The following is a 27,552-nucleotide window of genomic DNA, read 5'->3' on the forward strand; positions in this document are numbered from 1 at the left end:
ACAGAGAGAGAGAAACAGAGAGAGAGAAAGAAACAGAGAGAGAGAAACAGAGCAGAGAAAGAAACAGAGGGAGAGAAACAGAGAGAGAGAAACAGAGCCAGAGAAATAAACAGAGAGAGAGAGAGAGAAAAAAACAGAGAGAGAGAAAGAAACAGAGAGAGAGAAAGAAACAGAGAGAGAAAAACAGAGACAGAGAAAGAAACAGAGAGGTGGAAACAGAGAGAGAGAGAAACAGAGAGAGAGAAACAGAGAGAGCGAAACAGAGAGAGAGAGAGAGAAATAGAGAGAGAAACAGAGAGAGAAAGAGAGAGAGAAACAGAGCCAGAGAGAGAAACAGAGAGAGAGAAACAGAGAGAGAAAGAGAGAGAGAAACAGAGCCAGAGAGAGAAACAGAGAGAGAGAAACAGAGAGAGAGAAACAGAGAGAGAGAAAGAAACAGAGAGAGAGATAAACAGAGCCAGAGAAAGAAACAGAGAGAGAGAAACAGATGGAGAGAAACAGAGGGAGAGAAACAGAGGGAGAGAAACAGAGGGAGAGAAACAGAGGGAGAGAAACAGAGGGAGAGAAACAGAGCCAGAGAAAGAAACAGAGAGATAAACAGAGAGAGAGAGAGAAACAGAGCGAGAGAGAGAAACAGAGAGAGAGAAACAGAGAGAGAGAGAAACAGAGAGAGAGAAACAGAGGGAGAGAAACAGAGGGAGAGAAACAGAGGGAGAGAAACAGAGCCAGAGAAAGAAACAGAGAGAGAAACAGAGAGAGAGAGAGAAACAGAGAGAGAGAGAGAAACAGAGAGAGAGAAACAGAGGGAGAGAGAAACAGAGAGAGAGAAACAGAGGGAGAGAAACAGAGGGAGAGAAACAGAGCAGAGAAAGAAACAGAGGGAGAGAAACAGAGAGAGAGAAACAGAGCCAGAGAAATAAACAGAGAGAGAGAGAGAAAAAAACAGAGAGAGAGAAAGAAACAGAGAGAGAGAAAGAAACAGAGAGAGAAAAACAGAGACAGAGAAAGAAACAGAGAGGTGGAAACAGAGAGAGAGAGAAACAGAGAGAGAGAAACAGAGAGAGCGAAACAGAGAGAGAGAGAAATAGAGAGAGAGAAACAGAGAGAGAGAAACAGAGAGAGAGAAACAGAGAGAGAAAGAGAGAGAGAAACAGAGCCAGAGAGAGAAACAGAGAGAGAGAAACAGAGAGAGAGAAAGAAACAGAGAGAGAGAAACAGATGGAGAGAAACAGAGGGAGAGAAACAGAGGGAGAGAAACAGAGCCAGAGAAAGAAACAGAGCCAGAGAAAGAAACAGAGAGAGATAAACAGAGAGAGAAAAACAGAGCCAGAGAAAGAAACAGAGAGAGAGAAACAGAGAGAGAAACATAGAGAGAAACAGAGAGAGAGAGAAACAGAGAGAGAGAAACAGAGCCAGAGAAAGAAACAGAGAGAGTGAAAGAAACAGAGAGAGAAACAGAGAGAGAGAAACAGAGGGAGAGAAACAGAGGGAGAGAAACAGAGCGAGATAAACAGAGCCAGAGAAAGAAACAGAGAGAGATAAACAGAGAGAGAGAAACAGAGCCAGAGAAAGAAACAGGGAGATGGAAACAGAGAGAGAGAAACAGAGAGAGATAAACAGAGCAGAGAAAGAAACAGAGGGAGAGAAACAGAGAGAGAGAAACAGAGCCAGAGAAATAAACAGAGAGAGAGAAAGAGAGAAACAGAGAGAGAGAAACAGAGAAGGGAAAGAAACAGAGAGAGAAACAGAGCAGAGAAAGAAACAGAGGGAGAGAAACAGAGAGAGAGAAACAGAGCCAGAGAAATAAACAGAGAGAGAGAGAGAGAAAAAAACAGAGAGAGAGAAAGAAACAGAGAGAGAGAAAGAAACAGAGAGAGAAAAACAGAGACAGAGAAAGAAACAGAGAGGTGGAAACAGAGAGAGAGAGAAACAGAGAGAGAGAAACAGAGAGAGCGAAACAGAGAGAGAGAGAGAGAAACAGAGAGAGAAAGAGAGAGAGAAACAGAGCCAGAGAGAGAAACAGAGAGAGAGAAACAGAGAGAGAAAGAGAGAGAGAAACAGAGCCAGAGAGAGAAACAGAGAGAGAGAAACAGAGAGAGAGAAACAGAGAGAGAGAAAGAAACAGAGAGAGAGATAAACAGAGCCAGAGAAAGAAACAGAGAGAGAGAAACAGATGGAGAGAAACAGAGGGAGAGAAACAGAGGGAGAGAAACAGAGCCAGAGAAAGAAACAGAGAGATAAACAGAGAGAGAGAGAGAAACAGAGAGAGAGAGAGAAACAGAGAGAGAGAAACAGAGAGAGAGAGAAACAGAGAGAGAGAAACAGAGAGAGAGAAACAGAGGGAGAGAAACAGAGGGAGAGAAACAGAGGGAGAGAAACAGAGCCAGAGAAAGAAACAGAGAGATAAACAGAGAGAGAGAGAGAAACAGAGAGAGAGAGAGAAACAGAGAGAGAGAAACAGAGAGAGAGAGAAACAGAGAGAGAGAAACAGAGGGAGAGAAACAGAGGGAGAGAAACAGAGCCAGAGAAAGAAACAGAGAGAGAAACAGAGAGAGAGAGAGAAACAGAGAGAGAGAGAGAAACAGAGAGAGAGAAACAGAGAGAGAGAGAAACAGAGAGAGAGAAACAGAGAGAGAGAAACAGAGGGAGAGAAACAGAGGGAGAGAAACAGAGGGAGAGAAACAGAGCCAGAGAAAGAAACAGAGAGAGAAACAGAGAGAGAGAGAGAAACAGAGAGAGAGAGAGAAACAGAGAGAGAGAAACAGAGGGAGAGAGAAACAGAGAGAGAGAAACAGAGGGAGAGAAACAGAGGGAGAGAAACAGAGCAGAGAAAGAAACAGAGGGAGAGAAACAGAGAGAGAGAAACAGAGCCAGAGAAATAAACAGAGAGAGAGAGAGAAAAAAACAGAGAGAGAGAAAGAAACAGAGAGAGAGAAAGAAACAGAGAGAGAAAAACAGAGACAGAGAAAGAAACAGAGAGGTGGAAACAGAGAGAGAGAGAAACAGAGAGAGAGAAACAGAGAGAGCGAAACAGAGAGAGAGAGAAATAGAGAGAGAGAAACAGAGAGAGAGAAACAGAGAGAGAGAAACAGAGAGAGAGAAACAGAGAGAGAAACAGAGCCAGAGAGAGAAACAGAGAGAGAGAAACAGAGAGAGAGAAAGAAACAGAGAGAGAGAAACAGATGGAGAGAAACAGAGGGAGAGAAACAGAGGGAGAGAAACAGAGGGAGAGAAACAGAGCCAGAGAAAGAAACAGAGAGAGAAACAGAGAGAGAGAGAGAAACAGAGAGAGAGAGAAACAGAGAGAGAGAAACAGAGAGAGAGAGAGAGAAACAGAGAGAGAGAAACAGAGGGAGAGAAACAGAGGGAGAGAAACAGAGGGAGAGAAACAGAGAGAGATAAACAGAGCCAGAGAAAGAAACAGAGAGAGAGAGAAATAGAGAGAGAAACAGAGAGAGAGAGAGAAACAGAGAGAGAGAAAGAAACAGAGAGAGAGAAAGAAACAGAGAGAGAGAAAGAAACAGAGAGAGAGAAAGAAACAGAGAGAGAGAAAGAAACAGAGAGAGAAACAGAGAGATAAACAGAGCCAAGGAGAGAAACAGAGAGAGAGAAACAGAGCCAGAGAAACAGAGCCAGAGAAAGAAACAGAGAGAGAGAAACAGAGGGAGAGAAACAGAGCCAGAGAAAGAAACAGAGAGAGAAACAGAGAGAGAGAGAGAAACAGAGAGAGAGAGAGAAACAGAGAGAGAGAAACAGAGAGAGAGATAAACAGAGCCAGAGAAAGAAACAGAGAGAGATAAACAGAGAGAGAGAAACAGAGCCAGAGAAAGAAACAGGGAGATGGAAACAGAGAGAGAGAAACAGAGAGAGATAAACAGAGCAGAGAAAGAAACAGAGGGAGAGAAACAGAGAGAGAGAAACAGAGCCAGAGAAATAAACAGAGAGAGAGAAAGAGAGAAACAGAGAGAGAGAAACAGAGAGAGAGAAAGAAACAGAGAGAGAGAAACAGAGCAGAGAAAGAAACAGAGGGAGAGAAACAGAGAGAGAGAAACAGAGCCAGAGAAATAAACAGAGAGAGAGAGAGAGAAAAAAACAGAGAGAGAGAAAGAAGCAGAGAGAGAGAAAGAAACAGAGAGAGAAAAACAGAGACAGAGAAAGAAACAGAGAGGTGGAAACAGAGAGAGAGAGAAACAGAGAGAGAGAAACAGAGAGAGCGAAACAGAGAGAGAGAGAGAGAAATAGAGAGAGAAACAGAGAGAGAAAGAGAGAGAGAAACAGAGCCAGAGAGAGAAACAGAGAGAGAGAAACAGAGAGAGAAAGAGAGAGAGAAACAGAGCCAGAGAGAGAAACAGAGAGAGAGAAACAGAGAGAGAGAAACAGAGAGAGAGAAAGAAACAGAGAGAGAGATAAACAGAGCCAGAGAAAGAAACAGAGAGAGAGAAACAGATGGAGAGAAACAGAGGGAGAGAAACAGAGGGAGAGAAACAGAGGGAGAGAAACAGAGGGAGAGAAACAGAGACAGAGAAAGAAACAGAGAGATAAACAGAGAGAGAGAGAGAAACAGAGAGAGAGAGAGAAACAGAGAGAGAGAAACAGAGAGAGAGAGAAACAGAGAGAGAGAAACAGAGAGAGAGAAACAGAGGGAGAGAAACAGAGGGAGAGAAACAGAGGGAGAGAAACAGAGCCAGAGAAAGAAACAGAGAGAGAAACAGAGAGAGAGAGAGAAACAGAGAGAGAGAGAGAAACAGAGAGAGAGAAACAGAGGGAGAGAGAAACAGAGAGAGAGAAACAGAGGGAGAGAAACAGAGGGAGAGAAACAGAGGGAGAGAAACAGAGCAGAGAAAGAAACAGAGGGAGAGAAACAGAGAGAGAGAAACAGAGCCAGAGAAATAAACAGAGAGAGAGAGAGAAAAAAACAGAGAGAGAGAAAGAAACAGAGAGAGAGAAAGAAACAGAGAGAAGAAAGACAGAGACAGAGAAAGAAACAGAGAGAGAGAGAAACAGAGAGAGCGAAACAGAGAGAGAGAGAAATAGAGAGAGAGAAACAGAGAGAGAGAAACAGAGAGAGAGAAACAGAGAGAGAAAGAGAGAGAGAAACAGAGCCAGAGAGAGAAACAGAGAGAGAGAGAAACAGAGAGAGCGAAACAGAGAGAGAGAGAAATAGAGAGAGAGAAACAGAGAGAGAGAAACAGAGAGAGAGAAACAGAGAGAGAGAAACAGAGAGAGAAACAGAGCCAGAGAGAGAAACAGAGAGAGAGAAACAGAGAGAGAGAAAGAAACAGAGAGAGAGAAACAGATGGAGAGAAACAGAGGGAGAGAAACAGAGGGAGAGAAACAGAGGGAGAGAAACAGAGCCAGAGAAAGAAACAGAGAGAGAAACAGAGAGAGAGAGAGAAACAGAGAGAGAAACAGAGAGAGAGAGAGAAACAGAGAGAGAGAGAAACAGAGAGAGAGAAACAGAGAGAGAGAGAGAAACAGAGAGAGAGAGAAACAGAGAGAGAGAAACAGAGAGAGAGAAACAGAGAGAGAGAAACAGAGGGAGAGAAACAGAGGGAGAGAAACAGAGGGAGAGAAACAGAGAGAGATAAACAGAGCCAGAGAAAGAAACAGAGAGAGAGAGAAATAGAGAGAGAAACAGAGAGAGAGAGAGAAACAGAGAGAGAGAAAGAAACAGAGAGAGAGAAAGAAACAGAGAGAGAGAAAGAAACAGAGAGAGAGAAAGAAACAGAGAGAGAGAAAGAAACAGAGAGAGAAACAGAGAGATAAACAGAGCCAAGGAGAGAAACAGAGAGAGAGAAACAGAGCCAGAGAAACAGAGCCAGAGAAAGAAACAGAGAGAGAGAAACAGAGGGAGAGAAACAGAGCCAGAGAAAGAAACAGAGAGAGAAACAGAGAGAGAGAGAGAAACAGAGAGAGAGAGAGAAACAGAGAGAGAGAGAAACAGAGAGAGAGAAACAGAGGGAGAGAAACAGAGGGAGAGAAACAGAGCAGAGAAAGAAACAGAGGGAGAGAAACAGAGAGAGAGAAACAGAGCCAGAGAAATAAACAGAGAGAGAGAGAGAAAAAAACAGAGAGAGAGAAAGAAACAGAGAGAGAGAAAGAAACAGAGAGAGAAAAACAGAGACAGAGAAAGAAACAGAGAGGTGGAAACAGAGAGAGAGAGAAACAGAGAGAGAGAAACAGAGAGAGCGAAACAGAGAGAGAGAGAAATAGAGAGAGAGAAACAGAGAGAGAGAAACAGAGAGAGAGAAACAGAGAGAGAAAGAGAGAGAGAAACAGAGCCAGAGAGAGAAACAGAGAGAGAGAAACAGAGAGAGAGAAAGAAACAGAGAGAGAGAAACAGATGGAGAGAAACAGAGGGAGAGAAACAGAGGGAGAGAAACAGAGGGAGAGAAACAGAGCCAGAGAAAGAAACAGAGAGAGAAACAGAGAGAGAGAGAGAAACAGAGAGAGAGAGAGAAACAGAGAGAGAGAGAGAAACAGAGAGAGAGAGAAACAGAGAGAGAGAAACAGAGAGAGAGAAACAGAGAGAGAGAGAAACAGAGAGAGAGAAACAGAGAGAGAGAGAAACAGAGGGAGAGAAACAGAGGGAGAGAAACAGAGAGAGATAAACAGAGCCAGAGAAAGAAACAGAGAGAGAGAGAAATAGAGAGAGAAACAGAGAGAGAGAGAGAAACAGAGAGAGAGAAAGAAACAGAGAGAGAGAAAGAAACAGAGAGAGAGAAAGAAACAGAGAGAGAGAAAGAAACAGAGAGAGAGAAAGAAACAGAGAGAGAAACAGAGAGATAAACAGAGCCAAGGAGAGAAACAGAGAGAGAGAAACAGAGCCAGAGAAACAGAGCCAGAGAAAGAAACAGAGAGAGAGAAACAGAGAGAGAGAAACAGAGAGAGAGAAAGAAACAGAGAGAGAGATAAACAGAGCCAGAGAAAGAAACAGAGAGAGAGAAACAGATGGAGAGAAACAGAGGGAGAGAAACAGAGGGAGAGAAACAGAGGGAGAGAAACAGAGGGAGAGAAACAGAGACAGAGAAAGAAACAGAGAGATAAACAGAGAGAGAGAGAGAAACAGAGAGAGAGAGAGAAACAGAGAGAGAGAAACAGAGAGAGAGAGAAACAGAGAGAGAGAAACAGAGAGAGAGAAACAGAGGGAGAGAAGCAGAGGGAGAGAAACAGAGGGAGAGAAACAGAGCCAGAGAAAGAAACAGAGAGAGAAACAGAGAGAGAGAGAGAAACAGAGAGAGAGAGAGAAACAGAGAGAGAGAAACAGAGGGAGAGAGAAACAGAGAGAGAGAAACAGAGGGAGAGAAACAGAGGGAGAGAAACAGAGGGAGAGAAACAGAGCAGAGAAAGAAACAGAGGGAGAGAAACAGAGAGAGAGAAACAGAGCCAGAGAAATAAACAGAGAGAGAGAGAGAAAAAAACAGAGAGAGAGAAAGAAACAGAGAGAGAGAAAGAAACAGAGAGAAGAAAGACAGAGACAGAGAAAGAAACAGAGAGAGAGAGAAACAGAGAGAGCGAAACAGAGAGAGAGAGAAATAGAGAGAGAGAAACAGAGAGAGAGAAACAGAGAGAGAGAAACAGAGAGAGAAAGAGAGAGAGAAACAGAGCCAGAGAGAGAAACAGAGAGAGAGAGAAACAGAGAGAGCGAAACAGAGAGAGAGAGAAATAGAGAGAGAGAAACAGAGAGAGAGAAACAGAGAGAGAGAAACAGAGAGAGAGAAACAGAGAGAGAAACAGAGCCAGAGAGAGAAACAGAGAGAGAGAAACAGAGAGAGAGAAAGAAACAGAGAGAGAGAAACAGATGGAGAGAAACAGAGGGAGAGAAACAGAGGGAGAGAAACAGAGGGAGAGAAACAGAGCCAGAGAAAGAAACAGAGAGAGAAACAGAGAGAGAGAGAGAAACAGAGAGAGAAACAGAGAGAGAGAGAGAAACAGAGAGAGAGAGAAACAGAGAGAGAGAAACAGAGAGAGAGAGAGAAACAGAGAGAGAGAGAAACAGAGAGAGAGAAACAGAGAGAGAGAAACAGAGAGAGAGAAACAGAGGGAGAGAAACAGAGGGAGAGAAACAGAGGGAGAGAAACAGAGAGAGATAAACAGAGCCAGAGAAAGAAACAGAGAGAGAAACAGAGAGAGAGAGAGAAACAGAGAGAGAGAAAGAAACAGAGAGAGAGAAAGAAACAGAGAGAGAGAAAGAAACAGAGAGAGAGAAAGAAACAGAGAGAGAGAAAGAAACAGAGAGAGAAACAGAGAGATAAACAGAGCCAAGGAGAGAAACAGAGAGAGAGAAACAGAGCCAGAGAAACAGAGCCAGAGAAAGAAACAGAGAGAGAGAAACAGAGGGAGAGAAACAGAGCCAGAGAAAGAAACAGAGAGAGAAACAGAGAGAGAGAGAGAAACAGAGAGAGAGAGAGAAACAGAGAGAGAGAGAAACAGAGAGAGAGAAACAGAGGGAGAGAAACAGAGGGAGAGAAACAGAGCAGAGAAAGAAACAGAGGGAGAGAAACAGAGAGAGAGAAACAGAGCCAGAGAAATAAACAGAGAGAGAGAGAGAAAAAAACAGAGAGAGAGAAAGAAACAGAGAGAGAGAAAGAAACAGAGAGAGAAAAACAGAGACAGAGAAAGAAACAGAGAGGTGGAAACAGAGAGAGAGAGAAACAGAGAGAGAGAAACAGAGAGAGCGAAACAGAGAGAGAGAGAAATAGAGAGAGAGAAACAGAGAGAGAGAAACAGAGAGAGAGAAACAGAGAGAGAAAGAGAGAGAGAAACAGAGCCAGAGAGAGAAACAGAGAGAGAGAAACAGAGAGAGAGAAAGAAACAGAGAGAGAGAAACAGATGGAGAGAAACAGAGGGAGAGAAACAGAGGGAGAGAAACAGAGGGAGAGAAACAGAGCCAGAGAAAGAAACAGAGAGAGAAACAGAGAGAGAAACAGAGAGAGAGAGAGAAACAGAGAGAGAGAGAGAAACAGAGAGAGAGAGAAACAGAGAGAGAGAAACAGAGAGAGAGAAACAGAGAGAGAGAGAAACAGAGAGAGAGAAACAGAGAGAGAGAGAAACAGAGGGAGAGAAACAGAGGGAGAGAAACAGAGAGAGATAAACAGAGCCAGAGAAAGAAACAGAGAGAGAGAGAAATAGAGAGAGAAACAGAGAGAGAGAGAGAAACAGAGAGAGAGAAAGAAACAGAGAGAGAGAAAGAAACAGAGAGAGAGAAAGAAACAGAGAGAGAGAAAGAAACAGAGAGAGAGAAAGAAACAGAGAGAGAAACAGAGAGATAAACAGAGCCAAGGAGAGAAACAGAGAGAGAGAAACAGAGCCAGAGAAACAGAGCCAGAGAAAGAAACAGAGAGAGAGAAACAGAGAGAGAGAAACAGAGAGAGAGAAACAAATAGAAACAAGGGAAAGAGGGAAAGAGAAAGAAAGAGGGAAAGAGAAACAGAGAGAGAAAAAGAGCCATAGAAACCGAGAGAAAGAGAAACAGGGCCATAGAAGAGAGAGAAACAGAGCCATAGAAAGAAAGAGACAGAAACAGAGCCATATAAAGAAAGAGGGAGAAACAGAGAGAGTAACAGAGCCATAGAAAGAAAGAGAGAAAGAAACAGAGCCATAGAATGAGAGAAAGAGAAAGAAACAGAGCCATAGAAAGAAAGAGAGAAAGAAACAGAGCCATAGAAAGAAATAGAGAAAGAGAAATAAACAGAGCCATAGAAAGAAAGAGAAAGAAACAGAGCCATAGAAAGAAAGATAAAGAAACAGAGCCATAGAAAGAAAGATAAAGAAACAGAGCCATAGAAAGAAAGATAAAGAAACAGAGCCATAGAAAGAAAGAGAAAGAAACAGAGCCATAGAAAGAAAGATAAAGAAACAGAGCCATAGAAAGAAAGAGAAAGAAACAGAGCCATAGAAAGAAAGAGAAAGAAACAGAGCCATAGAAAGAAAGAGAAAGAAACAGAGCCATAGAAAGAAAGAGAAAGAAACAGAGCCATAGAAAGAAAGAGAAAGAAACAGAGCCATAGAAAGAAAGAGAAAGAAACAGAGCCATAGAAAGAAAGAGAAAGAAACAGAGCCATAGAAATAAAGAGAAAGAAACAGAGCCATAGAAAGAAAGAGAAAGAAACAGAGCCATAGAAAGAAAGAGAAAGAAACAGAGCCATAGAAATAAAGGCGTGGGGTGAAAAGGCCAGACTTCAGTGATTAGATCTGTTCCTCTGACCTTAGTGATGTGTGTGTGTGTGTGTGTGTGTGTGTGTGTGTGTATAAGGGTGTATTCACAAGTCTGCCAAAAAGCCAAGGGGGCGTCTCCGTTTCCCTTCAGCTAACCCCTAGGGGTAACAATTGGGAAGCTCATTCTGTGTAGTTGTGTGTGTGTGTGTGTGTGTGTGTGTGTGTGTGTGTGTGTGTGTGTGTGTGTGTGTGTGTGTGTGTGTGTGTGTGTGTGTGTGTGTCAACGCATACAGACTTTGGCCAACAATAGCCAATCATAATTCGCCAGCAATCACACATACCCCCCTCCCTCTGCACTGACGTCAGAGGAACCACAGGGACCCCAGGCACATTCCTTCCTTCCTTCCTTTGCTCTCTCCCTCTCTCTCTTGTCCTAGCTTATACAATATAGTATCTGTTTCTCCTTCACAAAAAAACGACCCCACAAGAGTTTTTGGGTGATGGAATCTAGATTTCTGATTCCATCATCTCTTCTTTCTCATAACATTGTGTTTTACCCTCAGATCTAGTGTGTGCGACTACAAATGGATGTATTTTGTGTGTGCGAGGGTAATTTCCCTCTGAGCGCATGACGGTCCTTTTTAGGTTGGTGGGAAGGGGGGTCTGACCAGAAACAATCTCATCCAGTCACATGATAATGGGGAGGCTGCGGGCCACTGTTGATATTGGGTTTGATGGTTTCTTCTCTACAATGTAAAACCTGTCATCTGGAACACGGTGTCACTGAGTAAAGGGGAGGCTGTTAGTATAATCCCTTCTCAATTTCATTATCTTCTCTCAGTCAACTGAACATGATCAGTCATTTTTGAGATAGTGTTTAATCCAAGTGTGTGTGTTTACCATGGCGTCCAGTAGGTGGATGCATCGTAGCAATTCAGGTCTGGTCTCACAGTACAGGCGGAACAGCAGTCTGCCGATAGGCTGCTTCTCACACAGGCTTATGTAGTCCCGATCTGCCAGAAACAAACAAACAAACCACACACACATTTGGATAGACCTAGGCACGTTTACAAACACTTACAACACACCAGCAAAGTGGCACACAAGTATTACTTGCAAAAACACACACACACAGTAATGTACCGATGCTGTTGCCCAGCTCAGCGCATTGGCTGATGTGGGGGAAGCGAAGGATCTCCTTCCATTTCTTACTCCTCCCCTTCCGCTTCCCACCTCCACCTGCAGAGAGAGAGAAAACAAGGGATGAGGGGGACGATCAACTACAACACCAACAACTGAGGTTCTGTGCTCACACACACACACACACACACACACACACACACACACACCAACAACTGATATGTTCTATGCTGAGGCGCACACACGCACGCACGCAAAGAGAGAAAGAGATGGAGAGCTCTGCAACTGACAAATGAGTGCAGATCAGGGCTCTGAATGAACTCATAGCCATTGTGTTTATGTATCATTTATACATTATGTCTCACTTCCTCTCCAAATCCCTTCTCTCCCTTTCCTTTTCGTCCTCTGTGTAATGTGCCGGGGAATGTGGCCCCCCCGAGGCAGAACAGTGTGCGTGTGTTTAACAGGGAATCCATCCCAGTCAGACAGATTCCTGTCAGAACATAGAGCTTGGCCAAAGCAGATTCCATCACTAAATAACCCTGAATATGCTTCCAGCAGAGGGCTCTCACACATACGCATCAATATCATATGATTAACCATGTTTGCTACTGAAATGGTGCTAATGTTCGCTAGGTTTGCCCTTCCCTGTCTCACACTCACATTGTGTAGGATAGTCTGGTATGAGAGTGATGGAGAGAGATGGAGAGCGAGAGCGAGGTAGAGGAGAGAGCGAGGTAGAGGAGAGAGTGAGGTAGAGGAGAGAGCGAGGGCTACAGACAGATGGACATCTTTAATCAATAATCCAGGAACGCTCCAACAAGTATGTAATGTGTTAACCACTCACTGTGTGTAAACGCTTTAGCATCTTTCCTCTTTACTTACCCCCCCAAACTCTTTCTTGCACACTGACTGCTGCCACAGACCCTCCCCTCAGGCATCAGTCTAACCTAGGTGGGTTAAACTGGGTTAAACTGGGTTACACAATGGGCCTCCCTCCTCTCCTCAGACCACAGTCCAAACTGGGTTACACAATGGGCCTCCCTCCTCTCCTCAGACCACAGTCCAAACTGGGTTACACAATGGGCCTCCCTCCTCCCCTCAGACCACAGTCTAAACTGGGTTACACAGTGGGCCTCCCTCCCCTCAGACCTCAGTCTAAACTGGGTTACACAATGGGCCTCCCTCCCCTCAGACCTCAGTCTAAACTGGCTTACACAATGGGCCTCCCTCCTCCCCTCAGACCTCAGTCTAAACTGGCTTACACAATGGGCCTCCCTCTTCCCCTCAGACCTCAGTCTAAACTGGGTTACACAATGGGCCTCCCTCCTCTCCTCAGACCACAGTCCAAACTGGGTTACACAATGGGCCTCCCTCCTCTCCTCAGACCACAGTCCAAACTGGGTTACACAATGGGCCTCCCTCCTCTCCTCAGACCTCAGTCTAAACTGGGTTACACAATGGGCCTCCCTCCTCCCCTCAGACCTCAGTCTAAACTGGCTTACACAATGGGCCTCCCTCCTCCCCTCAGACCTCAGTCTAAACTGGGTTACACAACAGGCCTCCTTCCTCCCCTCCTTCACCTCACTGAACTGACATGGACTTGACAGGTGAAAACTATGTAGTGGAACCCTTGCAGAGGTAAGCCTTTCAGGCAACACATGCCCTGACCAGGAAAAACAGACTAGGACCCAGAGATGTTCCTGGTTGGGTCACATGGAATATAATGGAAATGTAACTCCAACAAGTCAACAGTTGTAACTAGTGAATTATTAACCCTGACCTTAAACATCCTAAAATAACTATTGGGCCTAAGCAACAGTAACTATGACATTCTTACCACAGCCCACTTCCCTAGCTACGTTCACACAACTTCTCAGAGAACAGAAGTACAACTTCAAATGGGGGAAAGTAATGAATAAGTGACAGACAGGTGAGACGCAGTCAGGCTTCTCAGAAGGCTAGGCTGGTTAGAGCAAGAGACTATGGTGGACATCATATCATAGATGGTAAACATGTGGTCTACGAGGCTCATAATGGAATGAGGCCCATCAAATAGAGAATTACAACATATCTAATTCTCTCTCCTTCTCCACAGTGTTTTCTCATTCATTCCCTTCATGGATTTACAATGAATAAACAGGTGTAAGAAAGATGGTGTAAATAGCTTGGTCCTCCACCCTGTCTTTCAATGCAACACGATGCTGTTGTTACACTGTAACACCACTGTAAGAGCAGAATCAACAACCTCTGCATAATCCAAACAGTTGCTTTGCGAGATGTTAAAGTTCACAGTTGGCCATTGTTATGTAAATGCAGGGTTAAAAGTACCAGTGGCCTGGCTTTGGCCCCAGGTGAGAGAAGGTCCACCGAAGCCATGACCCAGTCAGACGACAGGGGTGTCGGCCTGCGTAGGTGGAAACATAAAAGTCTGATCCTTTTGGGTAAAAACACTAGGGTAAATTGGGTAAAACACTAGGGTAAATCCTGTATGGATGTACTTGACCACAATACTCCTCCTTCCCTCTGCATCTACCGTACCAGTGGTGGGCAAACGTTTTGGCTCCTTTTCGAAATTCAAAGGGCGGCAGCACAGATGTTTGGGGATTGATTTGTTTGCAGGCCAGAAACAAAAAGGGCAATTATTTAAAAATATATACGTTCATTATCATTTCTGCATACTTTCTATCTAGTAGCAGACATTCAAGAGAAGCTTGGAGTGGTTTTAGCACATAATAATACCCCCCCCCCCCCCCCCCGGATTGAATGGGCTCGCAAGCCGGAACCGGCCCCAGGGGCCGTAGTTTGCCCACCCCTGTACTATATCCTATTCTCTCCCAGTCTCTTCCTTCCTCACTCTTTTTCTCTCTGTCGGTCTGTCCATCAACTTCCTCTTTCTTACTTACCCTTCTCTCACTTTTCCTCCCTCTCTTAATCTCTCCCTCTCCCTCTTTCTTAGTCTCACTCTCTAAGTGTCTAAGTGTCATTCTGTTGGCCAATCAATTATCTCTATCTTGGGTCATTTGAAGTCACAGGTTTACAACTTGTTTACTAGATTAACAACCTTCCCTTGTTTTCGTGGTAGATAAAATACATTTTGGTTTAGCATAGATACAGTGGGGCAAAAAAGTATTTAGTCAGCCACCAATTGTGCAAGTTCTCCCACTTAAAAAGATGAGAGAGGCCTGTAATTTTCATCATAGGTACACTTCAACTATGACAGACAAAATGAGAAAAAAAATACTTTGTTATATACCCTTTGTTGGCAACGACAGAGGTCAAACGTTTTCTGTAAGTCTTCACAAGGTTTTCACACACTGTTGCTGGTATTTTGGCCCATTCCTCCATGCAGATCTCCTCTAGAGCAGTGATGTTTTGGGGCTTGTGCTGGGCAACACGGACTTTCAACTCCCTCCAAAGATTTTCTTTGGGGTTGAGATCTGGAGACTGGCTAGGCCACTCCAGGACCTAGAAATGCTCCTTACGAAGCCACTCCTTCGTTGCCCGGGCGGTGTGTTTGGGATCATTGTCATGCTAAAAGACCCAGCCACGTTTCATCTTCAATGCCCTTGCTGATGGAAGGAGGTTTTCACTCAAAATCTCACGATACATGGCCCCATTCATTCTTTCTTTTACACGGATCAGTCGTCCTGGTCCCTTTGCAGAAAAACAGCCCTAATGCATGATGTTTCCACCCCCATGCTTCACAGTATGTATGGTGTTCTTTGTATGCAACTCAGCATTCTTTGTCCTCCAAACACGACGAGTTGAGTTTTTACCAAAAAGTTATATTTTGGTTTCATCTGACCATATGACATTCTCCCAATCTTCTTCTGGATCATCCAAATGCTCTCTAGCAAACTTCAGATGGGCCTGGACATGTACTGGCTTAAGCAGGGGGACACGTCTGGCACTGCAGGATTTGAGTCCCTGGCGGCGTAGTGTGTTACTGATGGTAGGCTTTGTTACTTTATGTCCCAGCTCTCTGCAGGTCATTCACTAGTTCCCCCCGTGTGGTTCTGGGATTTTTGCTCACCGTTCTTGTGATCATTTTGACCCCATGGGGTGAGACCTTTTTGGAGCCCCAGATCGAGGGAGATTATCAATGGTCTTGTATGTCTTCCATTTCCTAATAATTGCTCCCATAGTTGATTTCTTCAAACCAAGCTGCTTACCTATTGCAGATTCAGTCTTCCCAGCCTGGTGCAGGTCTACAATTTTGTTTCTGGTGTCCTTTGACAGCTCTTTGGTCTTGGCCATAGTGGAGTTTGGAGTGTGACTGTTTGAGGTTGTGGACATGTCTTTTATACTGATAACAAGTTCAAACAGTTGCCATTAATACAGGTAACGAGTGGAGGACAGAGGAGCCTCGTAAAGAGGAAGTTGCAGGTCTGTGAGAGCCAGAAATCTTGCTTGTTTGTAGGTGACCAAATACTTTTTTCCCACCATAATTTGCAAATAAATTCATAAAAAATCCTACAATGTGATTTTCTGGATTTTTAATTTTTTTTTTGTCTGTCATAGTTGAAGTGTACCTATGATGAAAATTACAGGCCTCTCTCATCTTTTTAAGTGGGAGAACTTGCACAATTGGTGGCTGACTAAATACTTTTTTGCCCCACTGTATATCTGAGATGCAGTAAGGAATGGTTCAACTTATACAGAGTTTTTAGTCATTCGATGTGCAAATGTCAGGAGTCAAATGTATAGTTATTTATTTAGCATATCAGTCCATTGTTTAAAACATTTTTGTTAAAGGACCACATGAATAGATTTCTAATTCTATGGTTAGGACAACGCAAAATAACCATAAACTTGCCCTTTAAAAGTCATTGAGGAAACCTACTGATCAAAGCACAAAGAACAAGTGTGTCTGTGGGCAAATGAAACCTGAAAAGTATCTGAGTGACTTTTACTTTGGTGTTCAGCTGAAACTAACAGGGACAAAGTCTACATGAGGGAACAGGCTCAGGCCTGTGTGTGTGTGTGTGTGTGTGTGTGTGTGTGTGTGTGTGTGTGTGTGTGTAATATGAAGAAAGCATTTATAACTGCTTAGCAAACTCTACCAGTACTCATTTCAGTGCAGTTAATTGTTAGCAGTAACAAACAGCCTTAGGAGGATCCCATCTAAGAGTACAGGTGATGGATGCTATAAATCTTAAGAAACAGCAGAACCAGGGACCAACACTTAGAACATTACTTCCAAGCCAGTACTGCCATCAAAGAGAGCCCAAACTAAATACTGTGTTGAGGGGTGGGCTCCATGAATTCACTTCACAGACTCCAAACAACATTAAAACGACAAAAGCAGGCACACACACAGCATCACAGAAACACAGAGAGGAAGCTATTGGAGGGGGGGGGGGTCCCACAATAAATGACACACTAAAGTGTGACAAAGAGACTTTCAAATACATTACCAGTATAATTCTAGTGCATAGTTATCATTACAGCATGAAAGTAAACTACACGGTAGCAGTGTAACCAAAGAACGGTTTCAAACTAAAATCCATTCTGGGAACACATTTCCTTTTTTTTACAATAGCCTCAACCTCACCAGAAGTGTGTATAGCATTCAATGCTACCTACAGCAGGTAGACAGGAAGACAAAATAACCATACTTTTCATGACAATAAGTCTGCGCCATAGTGGGAGCAGAAAACATGACCCCATTACTTTCACGGGTTATCATTTTATGTTACTTCCATGGCAGCTGGCCATCGCTGCCTAATGAAGGGGAAACATTGACATGAACATTCCAAGTCCGTCTGCAATGGAATGCATCTGGCACTGTGTGATAGTGCTAAGCCTTTGTGGAAATGTGAAACTATAATAAATTAATATGCTCAGATTTCTAACCATAGTATAATGTTTAAGTTCAGTAAAAGCCTGTGTCAAGCAGCACAGTGTCTGGGTTTGTTACTGTAGCTTTCTGTTTGACAAAGTTGGGTTGTAAAAGTATGAATAGAGTCATAAAAGTCTTATGTAAACTTTCTCCTCTCCCCTTCCTCTCTCTATCACTCCATTCTGTAGCTCCCTTTCTCACAGTGTGTTACTCTCTCACTCACTCACTCGCTCGTACACACACACAAACACACACATTCCGGTGTGCGCTCATTGCGTACAGGAACCCGTCAGTGTAATTTGTTCCATGCGGGTTATGCGGACTACTCCCTTTGTGTGTTTCTGGTTTACAGCTCTGACATCATCAGTGCGAGCCGAGCAAAGTAAAAATAATGTCAGAGAGAACTACATCTGTCTGGAGAGAAACCAGGGGGTTACCATCATCATACTCACGTGTGCGTTTTCAGTGTTAGTTAAATAAAAATAAATACAAATGTAATTAGAGAGGAGGGTGTGCACCATCATCCTACTGTCCTGAGTAAAGGGAACTTTGGGAAGTGTGTGTGTGTGTGTGTGTGAGTGAGAGAGAAAGTGAAGTTTGAGGAGTACTGTGAGCGAAGAGAGCTCCACTGTGGACTTTGTAGCGATGAGCTCATCCTGACTACGTGGGATGGCAGGCCAGGAGAGGCCTCGGGCACAGTAAGTCTGTACTGGATCTGTCACACACACAGTTAACAAAAAAAATTATATATATAAAATAATATATATATATATATATATATATATATATATATAAATATATAAATAAAAGACACACATGATCAACACAATACAAACCTCACAATCTAATGTAAAAGTGATTTCTAGAAAACCACATCCTGACATTTTTGACCAGGGGAAGGAAACAAATTGACAACAACTAAGTCCCCCAAAAATGTGCATTTGTAAATAACAATAATTTCCTACCTTGATCGCATTGAGACACGATCGAGGCTCTTTTTTGATTCGTGGGAATATTTGGGAACAGATTTCCTAAATTAAACAAATGTTTTGCTCTATTCCTGGTGATTTCCTGGTAATTTTCCTGGTGACTGCCTATGCTGCCATATAAATATAATTAATATACCGCACATCCCCATTCAAGTCAATGATGTTATAATGGGTGGACTGGAGGCTATTGTGAGTGTACCCATAAGAGCAAAGCAGGAAGTAAAAGCAGCAAGTAGCAGCAAGTGTACCCATCGATATAGATGCGGTAAAGAGGTCACTCAAACTCGATCAAAACAATGGATTTACTATGGAAACACATGGGGGAAAGGGCCATGGGGGTGGGGTGGGGTGGGGGGAAAATCCAGTCTCCTCATTTCTCCCCTGCAAAATGTCTGTATGCTAGCTATGCTAAACAGCTTAAACCAAATGGGAGTTAGCATTCACTTCTAAACATGAAAACGGACAGCTTCTATATGTTATGCAGTGAAAACAGCCTAATATATCCAGATCGGACTTTAGTAACCACATTGTGGGCCTATTAGAATACATGCAGGCCTTTAGAAAGTATTCACACCCGTTTCATTTTTTCAGATTTTGTTGTGTTACAGCCTGAATTTAAAATATATTTAATTTAGATTTTATTGGGGCACTGGCCTACACACAATAACCCATAATGTCAAAGTGGAATTATGTTGTTTGAAATACAAATTAATAAAACGTGAAAAGCCGAAATGTCTTGAGTCAATAAGTATTTAACCCCTTTCTTAAGGCAAGCTTAAATACTTTCAGGAGTAAAAATGTGCTTAATAAGTCACATAATAAGTTGCATGGACTCAATGTGTGCAATAATAGTGTAATTGTGAATGACTACCTCATCTCTGAACCCCACACATAAAATGATCAGTAAGGTCCCTCAGTTGAGAAGTGAATTTCACTGAGGTTTTCCATTGCCTCGCAAAGAAGGGCACCCATTGGTAGATGAGAAAGAAAATAAAGCATACATTGAATATCCCTTAGAGCATAGAAAAGTTATTCATTATACTTTGGATGGTGTATCAATACACCCAGTTACTTCAAAGATACAAGCGTCCTCCCTAACTCAGTTGCCGGAGAGGAAGAAAACCACTCAGAGATTTCACCATGAGGCCAATGGTGACTTTAAAAGAGTTACATTGTAGTCCCCGTGCTGTGTACGAAGACCAAACAAACATGTATACCAAACACAGGGTTGAGACCCAAACAAAATAGCGAGGAGTACCTTGATTAAATACACATTCGCACAATGATTATCACATGGGACGAGACCCATAATTATAGGCACAATACACGTGGCACGAAAGCCAAAACAACACAGCACAGGTACTCACACGACCAACGGACATTGGAACAATAAATCGACAGGACAATGGTGAACAAAGGGCACACTTATACAATTACTAATCAATGGGAATAGGGGCCAGGTGTGCGTAATAACAGTTCCGGAGGGATCCGTGACAAGAATACAAATATTACAAAACATGTATTCTGTTTGCAACAAGGCACTAAATGAATACTGCAAAAAATGTGGCAAAGCAATTCACTTTTTGTCCTGACAACAAAAGTGTTATGTTTAGGGCAAATCCAATACATTACTGAGTACCACTCTCCACATTTTTAAGCATAGTGGTGACTGCATCATGTTATGGGTATGCTTGTAAACATTAAGGACTTGGGAGTTTTTCAGGATAAAAATAAATGGAATGGAGCTAAGCACAGGCAACATCCTAGAGGGAAACCTGGTTCAGTCTGCTTTCCACTCGACACAGAGATTAATTCACATTTCAGCAGGACAATAACCTAAAACACAAGACCAAATCTACAATGGAGTTGCTTATCAAGAAGACAGGGAATGTTCCTGAGTGGCCGAGTCACAGTTTTGACTTAAATCTACTTGAGAATCTATGGCAAGACCTGAAAATTATTTTCTAGTAATGATCAACAACCAATTTGACAGAGTTTGAAGAATTTTTTTAAATAAATGGGGATACGTTGCACAATCCAGGTGTGGAAAGCTCTTAGAGACTTACCCAGAAAGACTCACAGCTGTAATCGCTGCCAAATGTGTTTCTACAAAGTATTGACTCAGAGATGTAAATACTATATTTCTTTTTTAAATTTTCAACACATTTGCAAACATTTCTAAAAACATGTTTTCACTTTGTTATTATGGGGTATTGTGTGTAGATGGGTGAGAAAAAAATAATATTTAATCCATTTTTAATTCAGGCTGTAATAACAAAATGTGGAATAAGTCAAGGGGTATGAATGCTTTCTGAAGTCATTGTAAATAAAAGACAATTTTATTTGTCACGTGTCAAATACAACAGGTGTAGGTAGACCTTACAGTGAAATGCTTATTTACAAGCCCTTAAACATCAATGCGTCAAGCAGTTAAGAAAAATAAGTGTTAAGTAAAAAATTGAAAATAAAAATGTTAAGTTACAAATAATTAAACAGCAGCAGTAAAATAACAATAGTGAGGCTATATACAGGGGGTACCGGAACAGAGTCAATGTGCGTGGGCACCAGTTAGTCGAGGTAATTTGTACATGTAGGTAGAGTTAAAGTGACTATGCATAGATAATAACCAGAGAGTAGCAGCAGCGTAAAAGAGGGGTCTGGGTAGCCCTTTGATTAGCAATTCAGGAGTCTTATGGAATGTGGGTAGAAGCTGTTAAGAAGCCTTTTGGACCTAGACTTGGCACTCCGGTACCGCTTGCCATGCGGTAGCAGAGAGAACAGTCTATGACAAGGGTGGCTGGAGTCATTGACAATTTTCAGGGCCTTCCTCTGACACCAACTGGTATAGAGGTCCTGGATGGCAGGAAGCTTGGCCCCAGTGATGTACCGGGCCATACGCACTACCCTCTGTAGTGCCTTGCGATCAGAGGCAGAGCAGTTGCTATACCAGGCAGTGATGCAACCAGTCAGGATGCTCTCGATGTTGCAGCTGTAGAACCTTTTGAGGATCTGAGGACCCATGCCAAATCTTTTCAGTCTCCTGAGGGGGAATAAGTTTTGTCGTGCCCTCTTCACGACTGTCTTAGTGTGTTTGGACCATGGTAGTTTGTTGGTGATGTGGACACCAAGGAACTTGAAGCTCTCAACCTGCTCCATTACAGCCCCATTGATGAGAATGAGGGCGTGCTCGGTCTTCCTTTTCCTGTAGTCCATAATCATCTCCTTTGTCTCGAACACGTTGAGGGAGAGGTTGTTGTCCTGGCACCACATGGCCAGGTCTCAGGCCTCCTCCATATAGGCTGTCACATCGTTGTCGGTGATCAGGCTTACCACTGTTGTGTCGTCAGCAAACTTAATGATGATGTTGTAGTCGTGCCTGACCATGCAGTCATGAGTGAACAGGGAGTACAGGAGGGGACTGAGCATGCACGCCTGAGGGGCCCCCGTGTTGAGGATCAGCGTGGCGGATGTGTTTTTACCTACCCTAACCACCTGGAGGCGGCCTGTCAGAAAGTCCAGGATCTAGTTGATGAGGGAGGTGTTTATTCCCAGGGTCCTTAGCTTAGTGATGAGCTTTGAGGGCACTATGGTGTTGAAAGCTGAGCTGTAGTCAATGAATAGCATTCTCACATAGGTGTTCCTTTTGTCCAGGAGGGAAAGGCAGTGTTGAGTGCAATAGAGATTGCATCATGAGTGGATCTGTTGGGGCAGTATACAAATTGGAGTGGGTCTAGGGTTTCTGGGATAATGACGTTGTGAGCCATGACCAGCCTTTCAAAGCACTTCATGGCTACAGACGTGAGTTCTACGGGTTGGTAGTTATTTTGGCAGGTTACCTTAGTGTTCTTGGACACAGAGACTATGGTGGTCTTCTTGAAACATGTTGGTATTACAGACTCAGTCAGGGACAAGTTGAAAATGTCCGTGAAGACACATGCTAGTTTGTCAGCGCGTGCTCGGAGTACACATCCTGGTAATCCGTTTGGCCCTGCGGCCTTGTGGATGTTGACCTGTTTTAAGGTCTTACTCACATCCGCTAAGTAGAGCGTGATCATAACAGTCATGTTACTTGCCTCGAAGTGAGCAAAGAAGTAATTTAGCTCATCTGGTTGGCTTGTTTCAATGGGCAGCTTGCGGCTGTGCTTCCGTTTATAGCCTGTAATAGTTTGAATGCCCTGCCACATCCTACAAGCGTCGGAGCAGGTCTAGTATGATTCAATATTAGTTCTGTATTGACTGCTTGATGGTTCGTCGGCAGGCATAGCAGGATTTCTTATAAGATTCCAGGTTAGAGTCCCGCTCCTTGAAAGCAGCAGCTCTACCCTTTGGCTCAGTGCGGATATTGCCTGTGATCCATGGCTTCTGGTTGGGGTATGTACGCACGGTCCCCTTGGAAACCGTACGTGACGGATTTGACTATATATCCACTTTGTTGGATCAGATTTGTTGAATGTGCGCCAATCCGGTCAATGGAACGTCTGTGTTCCATGGACCTTTATCGCATCTACTGTATGGGAAAAGACCCATTAAATATGTGCTGTGATTTGTTGATACAAATCAACTGACATTCCACTGCATGAGCCACATCAGTTAACATAATTTGAATGAAAATTCAACATTACCAAAGAAACTATTGCATCACAATACCAGGCAGCCATTGTGAGTGTACATGACTTTACCAGTCATGGGTACACTTGCCAGGGTAATTGCCCAGGTTAGAGATTCCAAGCCCGTTCTATTCATTCTAGGCAACCGGAGACTCGAATGCAACAACAGGTTGTGAAGAGTCCATGTTACTGCAGAAACGGACTCAACCACACAAATGCCAGGCTGTCCCGTCTTTAGCCAGCTGTTTGTTTCAAAAAACAAAACACATGACATTCTTCATCCATAACCAGTTACATGGTAACTGTGCCAGCTCTACCTGATAGACCAGTGGTAGTAAATAGTGTGTGCAATGTGTAACCTCTGCATCGTTGGGAAGGGCTTCTTAGTAAGCATTTCACGTAAGAAAGGCTACACCCATTGTACTCGGCGCATGTGACAAATAACATTTGATTTAATTTGACAGAACCGAAGGACAAATTCATTCCCTGTGTTGAATGACAGTGGGCTCCTTCAATGAACGTTCAGTTCCATTTCTGTTCTAGTTCCCTTGGCCCTTAACCCTTCAAATGTTCCCCGATGTGAACCATTGAGACCATTAGGTAACTAACTATATTAGGTACTGAACCAAACGCCCAGCAGCAGGACCATAAGCAGAGCTATAGGTAAAACTATCACCATAATGTCCCCACGTTAATATAAGCCAAAGCAATCCTGTCCTTTCCCTGGGCAGCACCGTGAGGTGTCAGACATGTCAGTGACCTGACTCCTTCTCACAATCAGGATGCAAACACTGATTTATACTGAGCAAAAATATTAAACGCAACATGCAACAATTTCAAAGATTTTGCTGAGTTACAGCTCATTTAAGGAACTCTGACAACTTAAATAAATAAATACATTAGCACCTAATCTATTGATTTCACATGACTGGGCAGGGGCGCAGTCATGGGTGGGCATAGGCCCACCCACTTGGGAGCCAGGCCCAGCCAGTCAGAATGAGTTTATCTCCCCAAAAAAACTGCTTTATTACAGACAGAAATACTCCTCCCCCCTCTGACGATCCCGCAGGTGAAGAAGCCGGATGTGGAAGTCCTGGGCTGGCATGGTTACACGTGGTCTGTGGTTGTGAGACCAGTCGGATGTACTGACAAATTCTCTAAAACTTCATTGGACGTGGCATGTGGTAGAGAAATGAACATTGAATTATCTGGAAACCGCTCTGGAGGACATTCCTGCAGTCAGCATGCCAATTGCACACTCCATCAAAACTTGAGACATCTGTGGCATTTTGTTGTGACAAAACTGCACATTTTAGAGTGGCCTTTTATTGTCCTAAGCACCTGTATAATGATCATGCTGTTTAATCTGCTTCATGATATGCCACACCTGTCAGGTGGATGAATTATCTTGGCAAAGGAGAAATGCTCACTAACAGGGATGTAAACAAATTTGTGCACAACATTTTAGAGAAACAAGCTTTTTGTGAGTATGGAACATTTCTGGAATCTTCTATTTCAGCTCATGAAACAAGGGACCAACACTTTACATGTCGCGTTTATATTTTGTTCAGTGTCATAAGAGATGTCACAAATTATAACATTGCCTAACAAGCTTTTTCGGATTATTGTAAACGGGATATGATGTTTATATGCATTAACTCACAAACAGAATAGTTGAATATCCAGAATAATAAGGGGATCTTGCTGTGCGTGTAAACGTGGTCAGTGTTATCCTGAGAAAGTATGTGCATGGCGGTCAGAGGATAGGGAGGTGTTCTTTCAGGTCTGTGCTTCACACACTGCCAATGCAAAACTAACAGGCTGAATTACCAGGTAGGTAAACTGGATTAACTTGATATCAAGGGAGGATTGTTGACTCTGAAAGATCCATTGGTTAGCCAAAACAAACATCATATCCATTTCTCCTCAGAAGGACATGGCGATAAGAGATCTTTATCCTTCCACTGAAACAAAGAGCACACTGAGTGCACCGGGCTAACACAGGCGTACTTGGAAATACACGTCAGACTGTTTCCAGCACACATGCTTTAGGCTATGTGTTAGCCAGGTGTGTGTGTGTGTGTGTGTGTGTGTGTGTGAGATACTGAGAAATGCTCTGTCCCGCAATCAGAGTGAAACGGGGGACTATGGGAGGAAGAGCTAGCTATGTGTTGCCCAGTTCCTCCGTAGTAATGTCATTGTTAGTATTTTGGGGGATTATAAAAAGGGACCTGGTGATAAATTGTCTTTTAGTAATAATGAGATGTTCCAAGCAGCTGTAACATCTGTTAGTGAGGTTTAAGCAAACATCAATGACGTACGCATGGCCGTAGCATTCACACGGTACTATTCTTCGGAGTGTCTTTTGTCTCATTGTAAACTACTTAGTGGGGGTCATAGACTTAATATTTTTCATAGCTAGGGCCAGTAGTTTTTTACTGGTCATGTGAGCTGAGCAGGAAAAACTCTGGACTGACCAGTCCCGTCTACTTATAGCCTGCGTATGTGACCTCAGCTGACTAGGAAAAACTCCTGGCTTTACTCATAGACGATTAATGAACACAGAAAGAATGACATACACTGAGTGTATAAAACATTAAGAACACCTGCTCTTTCCATGACATAGACTAACCAGGTGAAATCTATGATCTCTTATTGATGTCACGTGTTAAATCCACTTCAATCACTGTAGATGAAGGGGAGGAGACAGGTTAAAAAATGATTTTTAAGTCTTAAGACAATTGAGACAAGGATTGTGTATGTGTGCTATTCAGAGGGTGAATGGGCAAGACAAAATATTTAAGTGCCTTTGAATGGGGTATGGTAGTAGGTGCTGGGCTTTTCATGCTCAACCGTTTCCCATGTGTATCAAGAATGGTCCACCACACAAAGGACATCCAGCGAACTTGACAACTGTGGACTCAAGATGGACTCATGTACCGACGAATTGAGGCTGTTCTGAGGGTAAAAGGGTGAGGGGGGGGCAACTCAATATTAGGAAAGTGTTCTTAATGTTCTGTACACCCAGTGTATGTTCCATGCAATACATATGTTGCTACAACTTAAAGCTGTGGTCACCGACCTTTTTGGAGTCGAGATCACTTTGCGAGTCAAAATGCAAGCCGAGATCTCTCGTCATTCTTTTTAAACATGAACCTATTTAAAAAAAAGAGTACTATAGTAATGAGGTGTGTGCAGTAGGCTATAGGCCCAAAACATTATCACAGCATAATGGCTTTGCTTGAATTTCCCTGCCAATGCATTCTTCTCAGACCATTTGTTTTAAATAATATTTCAACATTTGAGGTAGGCTATATGAGGTAGGCTATATGAGGTAGGCTATTTGAGGTAGGCTATATGAGGTAGGCTATATGAGGTAGGCTATATGAGGTAGGCTATATGGAGGTAGGCTATATGGAGGTAGGCTATATGGAGGTAGGCTATATGGAGGTAGGCTATATGATCACACCGGTAATGTATCAGTTGTTGCATTACTTGTGAGGCACATCTGAGTGATCATACATATAAATCCTTTCATTTTTTATTTTACTGGGTGGAGGGAGAGCAGCAGACTAAGGGTCCGCCTCTCAACATCCCTCCCCTCTACCTTTCCTCCGCTGACACTGACCAAAAGGGGACACAGTCTTCCAGCTGATGGCAAAACTCAAGTCACATTATTTCTGCCTCGTGCACAAATTCATGCTGTTATTCCTATGACCAGAGAAAGTGAAATATTCCTCTATATAAAGAAGACCCAAACCGCTAATAATAACAACGCAAGCCTATGGATCCACTTTCCTACTCATTCATTACAACTGCAGTGCTGCTTGCAGTGCAAGTAGGGAGAATGCACATTTAATGGGTTATAAAAGTGTTGGAACAAGGTGTTGACAGTGTTGATTAAGAACTTAAACATGAACTCACACAAAAACAGCAGCTCTTTCCAGTATTCGTTGACCGTCTCTCTAGTCATGGTTTTAAAAGTTTAGAAATCTCAGTATCAGCTTTGCTGTAACTTTCTTTTACGCCTGCTACATTGCTGCAGACACGGTAATCTGAGCCAGCTGATTGGCCAGTGATAGGTCTATAGTGCACTTGATTTGCTCGACACGGGCCCGCCAGAAAGCCAGTTTGTACCTTCAGACATATGAAATGGTTCAAGGAATGCCTTGGTTGGTGACCACTGACTTAAAGCATAGTTTGGTACAGTGACAATGACCTCTGTTTTGGTGTTGTTAAGTTTTTAAATTTGTTGTTAAATTTTTTACATTTATTGAGATCACACAGTCATACAGGGGAAAAATAAAGACAGATAACAGGCTTTACACTCTGTTACATGACATACTTTATACAAATCATGATCAATATATCAAACGTCAAAAATGTACAGAGTAACAAAATAAGAATAGTAGTTTCATCAACCAACTCCAGGGAATTGATTCTGAACACAATGGCCTGAGCGTAACAGGTTGGATCTCTTCGCGCGTGTCTTGGCAACCAACGGTGATGTTAGAAATAGCGTCTGTCTGAGGACTCTAGTGGTCGGTCTGTTAACACAGGCTTGCCTTTGACAGAGGTGGTCAGACCGGTCCCTGACCTCACAACCTCTGAGATCTGATGCTTGTCTCTCGTACAACACTGTGTGTCTGTGTGTGTGTGTGTGTGGACATGTTTAACTATTCTTGTGGGGACCAGAAGTCCCCTCAAGAATAGTAAACAAACAACAATTTGACCAACTGGGGACAACTGCCTTCAACTGAAATGTGTCTTCCGCATTTAACCCAACCCCTCTGAATGAGAGAGGTGCGGGGGG

The 27,552-nt window shown here is 43.1% G+C and overlaps 1 protein-coding gene across 2 annotated transcripts in view; it reads right to left on the reverse strand.

The window, feature by feature from the left end:
- The window catches only part of LOC110536318 (G protein-coupled receptor kinase 5), a 66,905-nt gene that overhangs the window by 24,785 nt on the left and 14,568 nt on the right, over nt 1–27,552 (reverse strand). For both annotated transcript variants that reach the window (XM_036936234.2, XM_036936235.2), the window contains exons 2-3: nt 11,302–11,397; nt 11,059–11,171 (exon numbers count right to left, since the gene is read on the reverse strand). In XM_036936234.2, the coding sequence (XP_036792129.1) occupies nt 11,059–11,171; nt 11,302–11,397 (209 nt within the window). The remainder of the gene's footprint in view (nt 1–11,058; nt 11,172–11,301; nt 11,398–27,552) is intronic.

Source organism: Oncorhynchus mykiss, chromosome 11, assembly GCF_057628025.1.
Source record: "Oncorhynchus mykiss isolate SJ-2025 chromosome 11, ASM5762802v1, whole genome shotgun sequence".
Taxonomy (NCBI): Eukaryota; Metazoa; Chordata; class Actinopteri; order Salmoniformes; family Salmonidae; genus Oncorhynchus; species Oncorhynchus mykiss.